This window comes from Rhodnius prolixus, unplaced genomic scaffold (genome assembly GCF_049639745.1).
Source record: "Rhodnius prolixus isolate KJV_2025 unplaced genomic scaffold, Rpr scaffold_24, whole genome shotgun sequence".
In the NCBI taxonomy this organism is placed as follows: Eukaryota; Metazoa; Arthropoda; class Insecta; order Hemiptera; family Reduviidae; genus Rhodnius; species Rhodnius prolixus.
In genome coordinates this window covers 22,580-40,636 of record NW_027411637.1, presented here as the reverse complement: position 1 = coordinate 40,636, position 18,057 = coordinate 22,580, and the positions used below count along the sequence as shown (strand labels likewise).

General features: G+C 37.5%; 1 protein-coding gene across 1 annotated transcript; it reads left to right on the top strand.

The window, feature by feature from the left end:
• The first annotated feature begins 11,030 nt into the window (after positions 1 to 11,030).
• On the top strand, positions 11,031 to 15,094 carry LOC141462262 (uncharacterized). The gene is made up of 2 exons (XM_074143968.1): positions 11,031 to 13,660; positions 13,739 to 15,094. Exons 1-2 carry the CDS (start codon positions 11,378 to 11,380, stop codon positions 15,092 to 15,094), a joined length of 3,639 nt encoding a protein of 1,212 aa, XP_074000069.1. The 5' UTR covers positions 11,031 to 11,377.
• Positions 15,095 to 18,057: the final 2,963 nt, after the last annotated feature.

The following is an 18,057-nucleotide window of genomic DNA, read 5'->3' as shown; positions in this document are numbered from 1 at the left end:
TAATATATTGGGACCCACGCTAGAACCACACGTCTTCGCATACTTGGATGACATCATTATCGTCACACCTACTTTCCAGAAGCATCGAGAAGTATTAGAAGAAGTTCTCGAGCGTTTATGAGCGGCTGGCCTGACATTATCATGGGAAAAGTGTCAGTTTTGTAGGAGCGAACTTCGCTACTTAGGATATATAGTAAACGAGGATGGCCTCGGGGTAGACCCAGAAAAGGTATCCGCTATTTTGAACTTCCCTAGACCTACGACTGCAAAACAGGTAAGGCGGTTTATAGGGTTAGCAAGTTGGTACAGAAGATTCGTGCCCAACTTTTCAATTTTAGTCTCTCCGTTGACGGATTTGCTAAAGAAAAACAAGCAGTTTGTTTGGGAAGACCGGCAGGAAAGAGCACTACAGGCATTACGAGTGATGTGGCACGGTACGTTAGGCGTTGTTCTACCTGCATGGCGAATAAGCCAGAGCAGCAGAAACCTGCTGGGTATTATGGGGAACAACGCAAAGTATCGCAGCCATGGGAAGTCGTTACCATGGATATTATGGGTCCACTGCCCAGGAGTTCTCAGCAACATAGATATATTCTAGTGGTCTGTGACTATTTTACAAAATATAGGCTACTGCACTCACTTAGACAGGCCACCTCTAAATCTATAGCTAAATTTGTGGAGGACCAAGTATTTTTAGTGTTTGGAGCGCCTAAGGTCGCTAAAACCGATAATGGCTCTCAGTTCGTAAGTAAAGAATTTACATCTCTATTGGGAAACTATGGAGTCAAGTTAATTCGGACACCTTACTATCATCCGCAAAGCAATCCCACGGAGAGAGTGAACCGCGTCGTTAAAACGGCTATCAGGGCATACATAAATGATAATCAGAAACACTGGGATAAAAAGGACTGCGAAACATGAAAGTACGGGGTATACACCCGTGTATTTGAATTTTGGGCGAGAGCTACAGGCATGCAGCGACAACGCCCAGCAGAACATTACCAACCCAGATGAACTGGACGTCGCGGCAAGAGAGGCATTCGCCCAAAAATTTAGCAAGGTAAAATATTTGAGGAGTGAAGTAGTGAAGAATCTGACCAACGCCTATGAGAAGGCCAAGCGAACCTACAACCTGAGGAGAAGAGAAGTGAGTTATGCCCCAGGACAGGTTGTATGGAAGAGGGAGTTTCTCTTGTCTAATGGCTCTAAAGACTTACGAATTAGGAGATGAAGACGGCCGGAATTTGGGAATCTGGCACCCAAAAGATATGAAGCCGCAACCAGAGCCTGAATAACTTGCTAATCACCGCACCCAGCAACCTGCTCAGCCCTTCAGCCCCTGAACATACCCTTCATATTGCCTTTTCTTTTTCCTTTATTATATTTATATTGTCTTTATTATATTCCTTTTTGTTATATTCCTTAATTATTATATTCCTTTAACATTATATTCCTTTATTATTAGATTCCTTTATTATTATATTCCTTTATTATTATAGTCCTTTATTATTATATCCCTTTATTATTGTGTTCCTTTATTATTATATCCCTTTATTATTATATCCCTTTATTTGTTTAGTATTAACCTATTTTTGCCTGTCTTTTCTTTCTTCAGGAAGGAGAGGGAATGTTACGATGTAACAGCTTTTCCAAACGAAACCAATTTTGATGGTATGATTGTAATTATTTCTAGATTTTGTCCAGGTCAGTTAGTTGAAGTTAGGTAAATTCGGGGATTAAGAAAATAAATCTAGGAAATTTAATTTAAAGAAATGAAGAAAGTGGATAAAATGAAGAGCACATGGCTGTGTGAAGAGGGCAGCAGGGAAAAAAAAGACAATCGACGCAAGCAACATATGGGGGAGTGAAAAAACGGACGCCAACTCAAAAAAAATACGGGTTGAAAAATTGGTTGTTGTACGGAGCTGGTTGGAGCCAAAACAAATTGGAGTGAAAAGAAATTACCTAGGCGGGATTTGCCTCAGGGAGAGGATTCATTGAGCGGCGAACCTCTACTTCCCCAAAGGGTAGCTAGAAGGAATAGTACCTGACTGGTGATGAGCTTCCCATAAGAAGACTAAGAAAGAAGTGTAGATTGAAGCAAAACCAGGCCTGGGATTGACTGTAAGTGTAGAAAATATAGTTATGAGTGAGACTAGTTTTCTGGTTCTATTGAGGACAATTATTTCATTACCTATTAATCAAGTTTTGTATTTTTCAGTAGTTAGCAGGGTTTACGATACTGTATTTTTTTGTAAAAAGACTTTTTTTGTTGTGATCAATAATAATATTTTCATAACCCCGAATCTTTATTTAAACCCCTAGCAACATTTCACAAGGACAATAGATTTAATTATTTAATGAAGTAGCTATCTGGTTAGAGTAGCGGCCAGCAGGGGCGCACTACACAGATTTGCTAACGGAGAAGCTGTTACTAGGGAACTAGTTGGTATTCTAAATTTACTTTCATTTTTTTCCCTTATTATCAAAGTATTGTTTTAATTTTAATTCTAATCATTATTATCGTTATTTGTTTATTATTATTCTGCATTTTTCCTCTTTCTTGTTTTCTCATTTCTCCTTACCCTCCGTCTCCACTGAGCTTGCCTTCTCCAGAGGTGTTTGTATTTGTAGAGGGTGGCGTAACAGACTTCAAGTGGAATTTTGTGATTGCAGACATACCCAAACCTATTATTGGTGCCGACCTGCTGCATCACTTCAATCTATTGGTGGACCTAAAAGGTTAGCAACTTACAGATCAAGTTACAAAGTTATCAACAAAAGGGAAAGTTTCAAACGAGCCTCCCACTACAATATCTGCAGTACGAGAAGGTCATCCTTTTGCAGACCTCTTACTAAAATATCCAGATATAACTGGGCCTAATACTATTAAGGAAAATTTCCGACATGATACAGTACACTACATAGAAACGACAGGACCACCTGTTAATGCAAACGTCCTGAACGATACAGAGTAGTTAAAGATGAGTTTCGTAGAATGGTGGAGCAAGGTATTTGTAGGCCATCTAAAAGTCAATGGGCTAGTCCCTTACATGTAGTGGATAAAAAGGACGGAGGCGTGAGACCTTGTGGCGATTACCGCCAATTAAACGCTCGTACGGTACCAGACCGTTACGGAGTTCCAAACATAATGGACTTTAGAAATAATTTATACAGTAAAACTATTTTTTCGAGATTAGATTTGGTAAGAGCATATTATCACATTCCTATTAGGGAAGACGATATTCATAAAACGGCTATCATAACGCCATTTGGCCTTTATGAATTCACTAGGATATGTTTTGGGCTGAGAAATGCCGCCCAAACCTTCCAAAGGTTTATGGACAATATATTCTGAGATTTGAATTTTTGTTTTGTACTACTAGATGACATTCTAGTAGCATCGACAAGCGAAGATGAACACAGATAGCACTTGGAAGAAGTATTTAGGCGTCTCGACAGTAATGGATTGACATTAAACCTTCCAAATGTGAATTCGGTAAAGAGGAAATAGATTATTTAGGATACCACATCACCCCAAAAGGCATCAAACCTCACGAAGATAAGGTTCAGGCAATTATGGATTACCCCTTGCCAAAAGATGTAAGGGCACTTCGTCGTTTCGTGGGGATGTTAAATTTTTATAGGCCATGTATCCCTCAGGCTGCATTGCTTCAAAAACCTCTTAATGTTTATCTCCTAGAGAGCAAGAAAAATGACAAGACACCTGTCTCATGGAACGAAGAGAGCATAGCAGCATTTGAACGATGTAAAGGTGGCCTACAAGATGCTGCCTTGTTAGCGCATCCGAAACCGGAAGCCGAGCTTTCATTGGCCTGTGATGCTTCTAATCACGGTATGGGAGCTGTGCTACAACAAAAAGATTCCGGAAGCTGGATACCATTAGGATTTTTTTCTAAAATGTTTAGTGAAACGCAGCAGAAATACTCAGCATACGATAGAGAGCTACTGGCCATCTACACTGCAGTACGACACTTCCGACCAGTTATCGAAGGTCGGCCGCTAATTATTTGTACTGACCACAAGCCATTAGTTTATGCAATGTATCAGAAACCCTCCTCAGCTTCTCCAATAAGGATTAGATGGCTAACATTTGTAAGTCAGTTCACTACTGATATAAAGCTTGTTCCAGGTGAAGCTAATCAGGTGGCAGACGCCTTATCACGGGTAGAAGAAATACACCTTACAGGCGATTTGGATAAGTTAGCCGATTTGTAAAGAACAGATGTTACAATAAAGGACTTTGAAAAGCAGACTAATCTTAGTTACCAATGGGTAAACTTGCCAGGCTCAACTAAAACAGTACTTTGTGAAACATCGAATGGTAAATATAGAATAGATCTACCAGAAAGCTTAAGGAGAGATATTTTGGACGCTCTTCACGGATGTAGTCACCCTGAAGTGCGTGCTACACGGAAGTTAATTGGAATAAAATATTTTTGGCCGAATATAAACGCAGATGTTTCGAATTGGGCAAGATGTTGCATCGCTTGTCAAAGATCTAAAGTTACACAGCATACCATTACAAAACCGGCAGAATTTGTTCAAACAGGGCGTTTTGAGCAAATCCATATTGACATTATTGGACCCTTTCCACCATCAGCTGGTAAAGTTTATTGCGTAACCGTAATTGATCGTTTTACCCGCTGGCCCGAAGTGGTACCAGTGGAAAATATAACCGCGGAAGTGGTTGCTTTAGCATTTTATCGAGGATGGATTAGTAGATTCGGTGTACCCAAAATACTGACTACAGACCAAGGAAGACAATTTGAGGGTGAATTGTTTCAACACCTCACCAGCTTTCTAGGTACAAAAAAAATAAGAACAACACCTTATCATCCGCAGTCAAACGGATGTGTAGAAAGGTGGCATCGGGCGCTGAAATCTGCTCTAGTGGCTCATTTAGATACCAGCAATTGTACAGAACTACTACCTACCGTATTATTGGGCTTACGTATCACAATTAGGGAAGATACAGATTTTAGCGTAGCAGAAGCCGTATATGGACAAACTCTACGTTTGCCAGGAGAATTTTTATCACCAAGTTCCAGTACTAATGATTTAATTGGGACAGTACTAAAATTAAAAGAGGTGATGTCCGACCTTCGCCCTGCATCATTTAGAAAAAGTCGCAGTCACATATTTGTCCATAAGACTCTCGACAAGTGCACTCACATGTTCTTGAGAGAGGACAAGGTTAGAAAACCACTGACACCTCTTTACTCTGGACCATTCCCCGTGCTCAGCAGGACAGACAAGATTTGCACACTACAGCTGCCACAGCGACAGATCACTGTGTCGCTAGACCGCGTCAAGCCTGCCTTTTTGTTGGTGGATGAGCCGAATTCACCAGCACTACTTCCGACCCACGAACCATCTGTTAGTAGGTATGGGCGCCGGATAAAGCCGAATGTAAGATTTATGGACGTAGTTGTTGGGGGGAGTACTGTAACGGAGAGGCTCCTCCAATAACAACTGCATATCAATGGTAAAAACTATTACATGGGAAGGTTACAAGAAACATGTATAGAGAGTCCCGAGTAGAGAGGATTTGGGGGTTCTGGCACACCTAAAATACAAAATGGCGGCCATCCCCTCCCCTCCCACCACCCTCCCATAACCCTACCCCACCCCCTCCTAATTGACCAATCATCGATTTCGACGAGGGTTTAAGCCACGCCCCCTACCCCCACCACACCTTATTGACCAATCATCGAACTCGACGAGGGCTTTAGGCCACGCCCCTTCCCCCACCCCACCCTTTTTAATCGACCAATCAGCGAATTCGATGACACCACCTTTACCCCCACTCCTACGCCCACCCTTCTTAATCAACCAATCAGCGTACTCGACGACATCCCTTTACCCCCACCCTAGCCCTACTTTTATCACATGACACCTACCTTTACCGGTTCCACTCCCACCACCTCTAGGTCGTCGTATTCGTTGGCCTCCTAAGCTCCTCCTACAAGATGGCGTCTCTTCCAACAGCTGTAGTACAGAAGATGGCGGATCTCGTACCAGCTGATGACCACAAGATGGCGGACCTCGTACCAGCTGTTGACCACAAGATGGCGGACCTCGTACCAGCCGATGAAACATACCTCCACCCCCCCCCTCGCTAATTGATAGACAGGAGGGTGAATTTTTTTTATTTTAATTATTTTTACTTACCTGGGATTCGATCCTACAACCTTCGTGCTGGTAGACACGTCATCTGCACCAGTCGGCCACAGTGGTAGTCTCGTTTACTCTAGTTTTGAATGTTCTCTTATGTTTTAACTTGGAATTATTTTTTAAAAAATCTAATCCCCCTCACCAAGAATTTTTTTTTTATTTAAATTACCCCCACTATCACAAAAATATTGAACTTAAATAAAAATGGATAACCTCACTTTAGGTAATAGAAAAATTATTTACTTACCCCCCTCCACCTGGACTGCTTCTGCTGCTGATGACGCGACCTACACTCACTGAAAACTAAACCCGAACTGGCATTTGGACTGCGATACTAGCATTAACCCCCCACCACAATTACGTCACACTCTAACTAGCCAATAGAATTGCATCTTTTTTTCCAAATGATTACCTCACTGGACAGGTCTCTGTAGCAAGCCCCCTTTCCCTTCCACAGCTTTTATCGTACCTGTTAGTTTATATATATATGCCAACAGCTGTTTTTTAACTAAGAAAAATAATTTACACTGCTAACATAATCATCTGCGCATGCATATAACCACTGCTGTTTAAATAGCAATATGTTTTACACTGCTAACCTAATCAACTGCGCATGCGTAAACCTTGGCCAATTGTACCAGCTGTTTTAAATAAGAAAATAATTTACACTGCTAACTTAATCAACTGCGCATGCGTAAACTACAGTCAATTGTGTGATACCTTAATACAGCAGGCAGTTGCAATATCGATTATTCCTATCGATTATCACATTGACTATATGTATTGATTAATATCGATTTATTTCTTAATTCAAGTAATATATATAACCACTGCTATTTAAATAAGAATATGTTTTACACTGCTAACTTAATCATCTGCGCATGCGCAAACTCCAGTAAATTGTGTGAGATCTTAATACAGAAGGCAATTGCACCCAAATACATATGCGCTGCATTTATTAATTTTTTTTTTGAAAAATTAAATAAAATTTGAACTTATTATGACGCAACTTGTTGCAACCTTAACTAATTACCATATCTTCCGTTTACATACAAACCTCTATGATCATATCGTTGTAGTCTCAATATGATAACTCATATATTATTTCCGTTTTATTTATATTTTTGAATAAATATAGAAAAAATTAAAACATTATGACACAACTTGTTACAACCGTAACTAATTAGCATATATCTTATTATTTCCGTTTACCAACTATACAAACCTGTATGAACATATCGTTATAGTCTCAATAGGATGACACGTATGATTACCTGAACATGCTCCTACAAGTCTGGACATGTAGCTAGCTGCCTCTTTCGCTTTAATCATTTTTTTTTTTTTTTTTTTTTGTAATAGAATGATTGATATTATTTCCGGTTATATTTAATAATTTATTTACCTTAACCCTATAAAACTTTCCTGTAATTTTAAGTGTAAAAAGGAAAAATACGAATGAACAAACATTAATTAAAACATTTTATTTTTATTTAAAGGAAGTATACAAGTAAAATAATAACATTTATTTCACAGTATAAATTTTATTTAAATTCTATGTCATATCTTCCATTATTAAAGCCTTTGTACATTATTAACAGTTTTTTCTTTGATTGTTGGTAATCTTCCACCATTTCATCAGTTATCACTGCCGCAAATCTGCGTGGAAGGAAGATCCTCGTTGGGTAGTCCATTGTCGGGCCAATATAATGTAAATGGGCAACGATGGCATCTCCAAATTTAGTGTTGATTCTTTCGAATTGCTTCACTTCGTATGAGTATCCGGTTCTTAGATCTGATAATTTGCCAATGCCCGCAGACCTTGTATTCACATCATTCAAAAAGCTTGCCAACTTAGACATCTAAAAGAAGAATATTATATGAAAGTATCACATCATGATCAAAATATTGTTTCAATAAAAAAAGTATTATTACTTACCTTTGAAGTATGAAGTTAACCTCTCGAGCTGTGGGCAACGAATGACGAATTACCTTACAAGCTTCACTACTTTACCGTTACGGAGTCCCCCCCCCACTCTATGACGTCACTTATAGTTAGCCAATAGAATTGCGTGCTTGTCTTCCCCCTCTCTCTTTGTTGTGTCTCTCTCTCTCTAAGGTGAATCATACCTCCCACCTTTGATGCAGGACTCAACCTGTCCGTTAACTTCATATATGTTTCTTAGAAAAAAAAACAATATTTTTAAAACTGAACTTTGCCCTTATTAGCTTTTATTGTTTTATAAATAATAAAACTTTGAATGTTTGTAGACTTAAAAACTTACTTATTAAAAAATGTTAACACGCTTGCACAACATGTTTGAACAGGCAAGAGTAGTATAGTTTTGGGCATACGAGGACGTTTTTTTGCGTCGGGATCGACGACCTAGCAACGCGTCATCATGACGTCACACCCCCAACCCCTCATCCTAATTTTGTGGTCCAGATGGACGAGGGATTAGGGGTGTGACGTCATAATGACGTCACAATACGTCAAAATGACGCAAATTAAAAGAGGTATTTTCCTCGTACGTCACAAGGAACGCAAGTCCTACGTCACAAGGTATACCCCTCCCCCTTTATGAGTGCTAGAGAGAGAGTGAGAGAGAGAGTGAGAGAGAGAGAGACATATGTAATAAAAAAAAAAAATTCCATTCACGAGGAGCGCGCATGCGTCCTTATCCCAAAATTTTTTTTTTTTTTAAACAAGGGATCATAATACACAAAACCGCGAGCTTTTTGTATACATTTATATTCACCTTGACCTTGAGTCTGCTAAATCAAGGACATATCCTGTGTGTGTACATCCACCAATCTCTCATTAAAGGTGAGCACATCCTATGTAGTGTTGTAAAATATGTAATTATGATTAAATAATAATAATAATGTGTTATCTGTAGTAAAGGTTTGATGAATAGAGAGATAATATGTAATAAGAAATGCATGCACGAGGGGCGCGCATCTATCCTTATCCCAAAGTTTTAAAACAAGGATCATACCACACAAACCGCGATCTTTTTGTGTACATTTATATATTAATACACCTTGACCTTGACCCTGCTAAATCAAAGACATATCCTGTGTACATCCACCTATCTCTCTCTCTCATTAAAGGCTAGCACATCCTATGTGAGGAAAAAACAACACAATTGTTATTGATATTGTAAAAAAAAAAAAAAAAAATATGTAGAACTAGATATCTTACACCTGTCAATCATACATAGAAAAAATAAAAAGAGTGCAGAAGAATTATTATGTTTAATGGATGATAAATATTAACAATGATATTAAAAGGTGCAATGTGTTATCCCCTGCGACATATTGAAGGTTAACTATATTACACTGCAACATATTGAGGGTTAACTCTTTTGCATTATGTTCTATTATATCTGCCCCAGGTTTGGTGGGGGGCATGATGTTGTTATACATTGATAAGGCGTATATAAAAGCATGCAAAATTGATAGTAAATAAAAGAAAATGGACGGAACTAGAATGATTTCTGTAAGTACCTTTGTAATTATTATTATGAACTTCAAACAAAAGAAGTACTTATATTAACAGACATATGTGTGCATAGTATATGTGCACCCGGTGTGGTGCACTTATATTCCTTCCTAGTAATTGGACCCCGCCGAGGAGGTGTGCGGGGTGTTTAGGTCCGTTAATACCATTCATGTGAGTGTTTCGAACTAAGGTAAAAGTTGAAATATGTGTTTGTTTATAGTGTTCCTAATTACGTTGTTTGTTATTTATCCACAGCGTGGACTCCCGCCACCACCAGCATCAAATTCATCATTATCACCACTAGCAACCGCTTATGGTGAGAGAGAATAATCTAGTAAAATATAATTTAAGTATGCTTGTCTCTATTATAATAATTGGGAAATTATTTTGTTTCCACAGGTGATACAATAAATATAAATATTCAAAATAGCATTGTTTTATTTATCGTACAAAATCCTGATCATATAATTTTATCAAAAGTAATATCTAATTAAGGAAAAAGGGGCACAAGATCACGTTATGTACTGACCTTGAGGTGATGAGCTGAGTGACACACAAACGACGCGTGTATGTTGGGTGATTCACACAAACTTTACACACTAATTGACAGCGGTATCAAGTGTATTGAATATTAAAAATTATTTTCACATAAGGAAAAAACAACACACTCGTTATTTATATTTATAATGTCAAAAAATATTTAGAAATAGATATCTTACAACTGTCAATTATACATAGAAAACTGACAGACTAATTGTGGGTGTTATCACGTGTATTGGACATTATTAGAAATAAATGATGATAACTATTACCATGGTCAGTTAGAAGGTGCAATGAGTCACCCTGCGACATACTGAAGGCTATCTCTATTGCAATAAGATCTATGACGCCGTAGGAAATGATATCTTTCTCGCGCGCTTTTTTTTTTTTTTAATTTTCCTTAAGTTTGTAATTGGTTGTGTTACCTTCATGCCTCCCATATCTCTCCCCCTCTCTCTCGAGCGCAGTATATAAAATCGGGGAATAATTGTGAGGGTTTATCCAGTAGCTCTTATGTATTACTACATGCAGTACATCATTTGATTTTTTCATCATTTAAGAACCAGGTAATTAAGTTTGACATTTTTTTTATTTTTGCTTTTTAACTTTTTTTTTAAAAAACATTTTTTCTAGAATGAGCGATGAACTGTTAAAAAAATTGCAACATCCTTCAACAAGCCACAACCGAACGTATAAAAAATTATCAGAATTAGAGGTGGATAGACCTTATTTGATCTCCTCTTTTGCTAGAGTGGAGAAAACCAAATTCGGTCCAGCGATCGTGGTCCAGATATGGGATATTGATGATACAACGTCTTGGATTTTTTTACCGAGGCGTTATACATCCTCTATCACAGATCATGATATACAACATTATATGGGTATTTAAAATGTTTTTTTATTTATTTTTACTTTTTTCTTACCTATGTAGTTGAAATAATTATTCGTTTAAGATGGTGATTTGTCCCTTATCTATAAGGGGATAAGCAAGACAAGCAAGTGTTACATGATAGCATTCGAAGCATCCAAACAACAACAACAACAACAACAACAACAACAGGAGGAGGAGGAACCGGCGAAGAAGAAGCAGAAGAAGAAGAAGGCGACCAAAGATTAGTTTGATTTTGTAAGTTCATTATGCCTAATCCGGCCTGTGTTAAATGTGGGAAAAGTTTCTCCAGACCGTACGATTTAAAGAGACATGTTGCGACATGTTCGCCAAAGAAATGCCCCAAATGTGGTAGTATATTCCACACTTTGCTCACCTTAAAGACACATGTTTTGACATGTTCACCCAGGAAATGTCCAAACTGTGCTAGTATATTACCCAATTTGGTGTCATTATTAAATCATGTCTCTTCAGATTGTACTGCTTGTGACGATGATACAACAACAACACCCCCAGTTAGGACTAGAGGAGGGAATGTACAAAATCCAAAGAAATATCGTCTACTATCCGTTCCTTTACAGGATGGTGTGGTGATTACCGCTTTAAATAGATCTGCTCAGAATATATGCATTAAAAATACTAATAATATAAAAGACCCTGTGCTATTTTTACAAGATAAACACGGGGTACTATTAAAGTATTTACTTAAAGCCAGAGAAGATCTATTGACCTTTAAATCATCCATCTTCCTAGAATGTGTTTATAGTCGATATAGGACTTCTGATCTTGAACAATATACGGATGGAAATTTTAAAACCTCGATAGAGATTATCGACGCTAGCACCAACCTAATTCACTACCTTCAAAGACGTTTTGCAAAACTTTTGCGCGAGCTACAGGAATTTGAAACTAGTGGATCAGGTTGGAAACTACATTCCGTAGATTCCCTTGTCCTCCGATTGACTAAATATCGCCCTTTAGGTGGAAGAGCGTACATTCCTTTACCAAAGAAAATAGCCAATAAAGAAGCAATTGTCAATATATGCAATACTGACGATTACTGCTTTAAATACGCCATTCTATCTCGTCAACTGGAGAAACCCCACCGTATAACCATGTATAGAAAACTTAACCACTATTACAATTTCGACAATATTTCCTTTCCCACACCTTTAAAGGATATACTTAGGTTTGAGAAAGATAATAATGTATCGGTAAATGTTTATTCTCTAACCGAGAAGGAGAAGCAGGTTTTTCCTCTGATGGTTAGTTCGAATTTAGCGGCTGTAGAACACTTTGACCTTTTATTTCTTCGTGATTTAAATACCTCTCATTATTGTCTAATACAAAATCTCTCACGGCTTATATCTTCCCAACTTAGTGACCATCATGGTGGTGTTGTTATGTGTAAACGATGCTTCAAATCATTCACTCGTGATTATAGAACAGTTGATGGGAAAACAGCCGAGGAACGATTAGCAGCCCATCAACTTTTCTGTAATCAACACAAACCATGTCACATTCGCATGCCCACGGAAAATGCACAATTACAGTTTACAAACTATCACCATAAACAACACATACCCATAGTTATCTATGCAGACTTTGAGTGTCTACTTTTACCCGTACACAGCGTACCCGGATGTTCATCCACATCATGGTCCAGAAAAACACATAAACACCAGGTTTGCAGTGTGGGGGCTAAGGTGGTCACTACGCTAGCCAGCTATCAAAAGGACATTTTCCTATATACGGGCGATGATGCGGTCCAACAATTTATGGAATATTTACATTCCGTTGTTAAAGATGTGGAAGCCCTATATAAGGTGATCATTCCAATGAACGCACTATCCCACCAACAACAGGAGGATATTGCTAATGCCACACATTGTGGCATTTGTGAACAGGCGTTCAACGGGTTAGAGAAGAGAGTTCACCATCATGATCACCTTACGGGTGACTTCATCTGCGTGGCCCATAATAGCTGCAACCTCAAAGTACAATTGCCGAATTTCATTCCAGTCTACATGCATAACCTTAGCGGATATGATGCGCATCTGATTATATTGTCTTTAGGCGTTGATCCTGGAGATGTGTGGGTAATACCAAATTCCGAAGAGAAGTATATAAGTTTTTCGAAAAAGTTTTCCGATTGCCCATCCATATGGCTTCGCTTTTTGGATACATACCGGTTTCTACCGGATACTTTAGAACATCTTATAAATAACTTGGCGGAATACCCACAAATGGAGAAACAATTTCCCGACAATGACCAGAGACAGTTACTACTTAGAAAGGGCGTTTTTCCATACGCCTATATGACGGGTATGGAGAGAATGGATGAACGAGCCTTACCAGCTAAACGCTATTTCTTTAACGATTTAACCGATGAGCCCATATCCGATAGTGATTACCAGCACGCACAAAAGGTTTGGTCCTCATTTCACATGAACACACTTCAGGAGTACACAGAATTGTATCTGACAACGGACATAATTCTCTTAAGCGACATATTTGAACAATTTCGACAGGTTTGTGAGTCTATCTACTACATTGATCCTAGTTGGTATTTTACAACACCTGGCCTGGCATTTGATGCATGTTTCTAGTGTACAAAAGTTAAATTGGATCTTCTAACGGATTATGACAAACTGCTCATGATCGAATCGGGTATTAGAGGCGGCATCACTTCCAGTGTTACAAGACATGCTAAAGCCAATAATCCCTACATACCCGGCTATGATCCTACACAACCAACCAACTATATTCTCTACATAGATGTTAACAATCTCTACGGTTTCGCAATGATGGAACATCTCCCGATTGGTGGGTTTGACTGGGTCGAAGGAGAACAGACCATCGACATAACCACCATTCCAGATGATGGCGACATTGGGTTTATCCTAGAGGTTGATCTACACATACCTACACACTTACACGACTATTTCGCTCAGTTTCCACCACTACCACATCATCACAATAAAAAACTCTATACCACGCTGGACGACAAACACCATTATGTGATACACTATAGAAATTTAAAACAGGCTCTATCCATGGGGGTTGTACTTAAACAAGTGCATAGAATATTAAAATTTAATCAATCCCCCTGGCTTAAACCCTACATTGAACTCAACACCAGCCTTAGAAAGGCGGCTAGAAATGATTTTGAAAAGGATTTCTATAAGTTGATGAACAACTCTGTTTTTGGTAAATGTATTGAAAACAAGAGGAAGCGTTTATCTATTAAGATTGTCACGTCTGAACAAGCGTTGCTCAAGCTGTCAAAAAGAGTAAACTTTAAGGATCGAACAATTTTTAATGAAAACGTTATTGCTGTTCATCTGCATAAAGAGTCCATTTACTTTGATCGGCCCATTTACGTTGGATTTTCCATTTTAGAACTTTCCAAACATTACATGTATCATTTCCATTACCAGGTCATGTTAAAATACTATACTCCTAAAGCATTAACCCTCCTCTATTCCGACACAGACTCATATCTTTATAAAATTGAAACCGACGATGTCTATGAGGATCTAATAGTATTAAAAGCACACTTTGACACTTCCAACTACCCGCCTACACACAAATGTTTCTCAAATCACAATAAGAAGGTGTTGGGCAAATTTTCCGATGAGACTGGTGGTGATCCCATTGAAGAGGTGGTTGCATTAAGGCCAAAAATGTATAGCCTTAGAATATTTAAACGAGGAATTATAAAGAAGGTGAAAGGTATCAAACGGAGTGCCGTTAATAAGATCACATTTGCTGACTATTTAAATATCTTACATAATAGAGATTGTGTTCTATATTCCTCGTTTAAAACTATACTATCTAAAAAACATCAACTATTCACCTTTGATTGCAATAAAATGAGTTTATCCTCGCTTGATGATAAACGTTTTATTTTAGGCGATGGCATAAACACGCTTCCGTTTGGCCACTATCGGCTAGACACATAACAACAACAACATGCACACTTTAGCCAATCTATATTTACGCTTTACATGTGATGATGAGAGGTATTTCCAACCAATTTCACTGTTAGATATAAGTATGATTGAAATATGTAAGTATGTAAATAGAAGAAGTGATATTTCCCTATTGGAAATACCCAAAACTATTAAATGTAAATTAATCGATGAATACTCCTATTATTGTATAGATACTTATAAACAATGTTTTATCGATTTGTATTGTTTTGAAAATATCAAATTCAATGCTGGTAAACGCATGTCTGTGTCAGATTATATTGCTATATCGCATTGTTTTCCAGATAATAGTTCTTTATTTTTACAACAATTTAAATCGATTAGAATAACTATTAAAATGTGTTATTATAAAAAAGTTAACATTCTTTCCCATAATATTACTAATAATGACATATTATTGACCGATAGCAATTCCAAGTATAATTTTTGTGTTCAATGTTGTAACTTGCTCACACCACCTCCTAGCGGCATTTTCTGGCATTCTTACAGCACAACCATGTGCACAAACAATGGTAATCTTCTTCTATCCAGTATTATTTGTGACAAACTATTTTGGTGCTTCAATTGCATTACAACCCCACTATTTAGTGTGGACCATCTCCCCCCCCCCCATAGTTAGCTCACCTACACCACAAGTGTGTTCAGTTGTATTACGATCGTTATTTAAACAGGTAACAAAATGGAAGAATGGAAGCTTGTCATGTCACACCCTTTCTATCACCAGTTTCAACAGGATTTCTCCAGCTTAACAAATAGTAAGAAAAATGCCCTTGATTTTATGCTATTATACGTTAAACTACAGGAATTGGAAACATTATCGCGGAAATTTGTGCAAAAAAGCGATTATAAAGACTTCCACTATCTGAATTGTGTTTGGTCCACTCCGAAATGTGTGGAGGGCCCGGATACGTGTAAATGTTGTCATATCTCTAGTTTATGTTTTGATATTATTAGCAAATTAGATACACTTTACCATTGTAATTACATAGAAATGTATTTGTCAAAAAAGGTAAATAATTTTAGTTTTACATAAATATCGTTGTATATATGTAAATATATTGGCTTGTAACCTAGATGAAATAAAACATATGTATATATTTAAAACAATTTTGTTTTTATTATAATCACCCCAACGCCACAAATTAGTGTGCCTGTTTTGTTTGAATCACCCAACATGAGATGTCACAATGCTGTACAAGATAATAGATGTACACAGGATATGTCCTTGGTTTAGCAGGCACAAGTTCAAGGTGTATTGTTAATAATAAAAAAACTTAATAATAATAATTGGGATAAGGATCGATGCGCGCCCCTCGTGCATGCATTTCTTATTACATATTATCTCTCTATTCATCAAACCTTTACTACAGATAACACATTATTATTATTATTTAATCATAATTACATATTTTACAACACTACATAGGATGTGCTCACCTTTAATGAGAGATTGGTGGATGTACACACACAGGATATGTCCTTGATTTAGCAGACTCAAGGTCAAGGTGAATATAAATGTATACAAAAAGCTCGCGGTTTTGTGTATTATGATCCCTTGTTTAAAAAAAAAAAAAACATTTTGGGATAAGGACGCATGCGCGCTCCTCGTGAATGGAATTTTTTTTTTTTACATACGTCTCTCTCTCTCTCACTCTCTCTCTCACTCTCTCTCTCTCTCTCTCTCTCTCTCTAGCACTCATAAAGGGGGAGGGGGTATACCTTGTGACGTAGGACTTGCGTTCCTTGTGACGTACGAGGAAAATACCTCTATTAATTTGCGTCATTTTGACGTATTGTGACGTCATTATGACGTCACACCCCTAACCTCTCGTCCATCTGGACCACAAAATTAGGATGAGGGGTTGGGGGTGTGACGTCATGATGACGCGTTGCTAGGTCGTCGATCCCGACGCAAAAAAACGTCCTCGTATGCCCAAATTCATACTACTGGCAAGTAAAAAATAATGATGACTCATACTATTGTCATATCCTCAACGTGCACAAACTGCAGCTTAGTTTTTTTCTTTTTTTTAACTAAATAAATTTTGTATATGCGCCCCTCCTAGTTCGGCTTCCGCCTTAAGCTTCCTCACCACGTCAAGGTGGAGGTCGGTCATCGAGGAAGATTGTTTTTTTTTATTTTTATTTTTTTTATTTTTTTTTTTTAAATAATTTTATAATAATAAAAGGAATAATTGAAAAATAAAGCAATAATTTAACTTCAATACATTTATTGAAATAAAACTTAAAAAGATACATATCTACAGAAAAATATAAAAACTTAAAAATCAACTTCAAATACAAATAAAATATTTAATTTCTAATTAGTACATTAAAGTGAAATAAATAAGAAATGTTTTGCTATCGAATCAGTTTATTTTAATGGTTGTTGGAATTTTAGCTGCCTTGCATCAATCGCATTCATACATTGTACAGAATCTGCACAAATCCATTCATGGTTTACAGGGATTTTACACCCCGCCAGTGACCAACATTCAGGTTTGTGTGCAACTCAATGCATTCGCCAGTGACCACATTCGTTCTTTAAGGTAAAAATATTTCCGACTCATTCCAACCAAACTTACCGTTGAGCCAGCAATTGATGGCTTTAATTCGATATTGCGTACATTTCTCTTTACAAGTATTGTGTATAATACACTGATTTCCTGCTGTTTCTAGTGAATCAAGTTTTGGACAGTCATAATCTTCTAAATTAATTACACAACAACTGTACAGATTTTGCAAAAGAAATCTTTTCTTTTCATAACCCTTAACAAACACAAATTTATAATTACAATCAATAAACTTGAAGATATCTCTAATCATTTCATATTCAATATCCCCATCATTCCACTTAATTTTATGATAATAATTTTCTAACCAATAATTGGTTCTTCTACTTTTTTCACATTGTTTATGTTGGACAGGTGGCT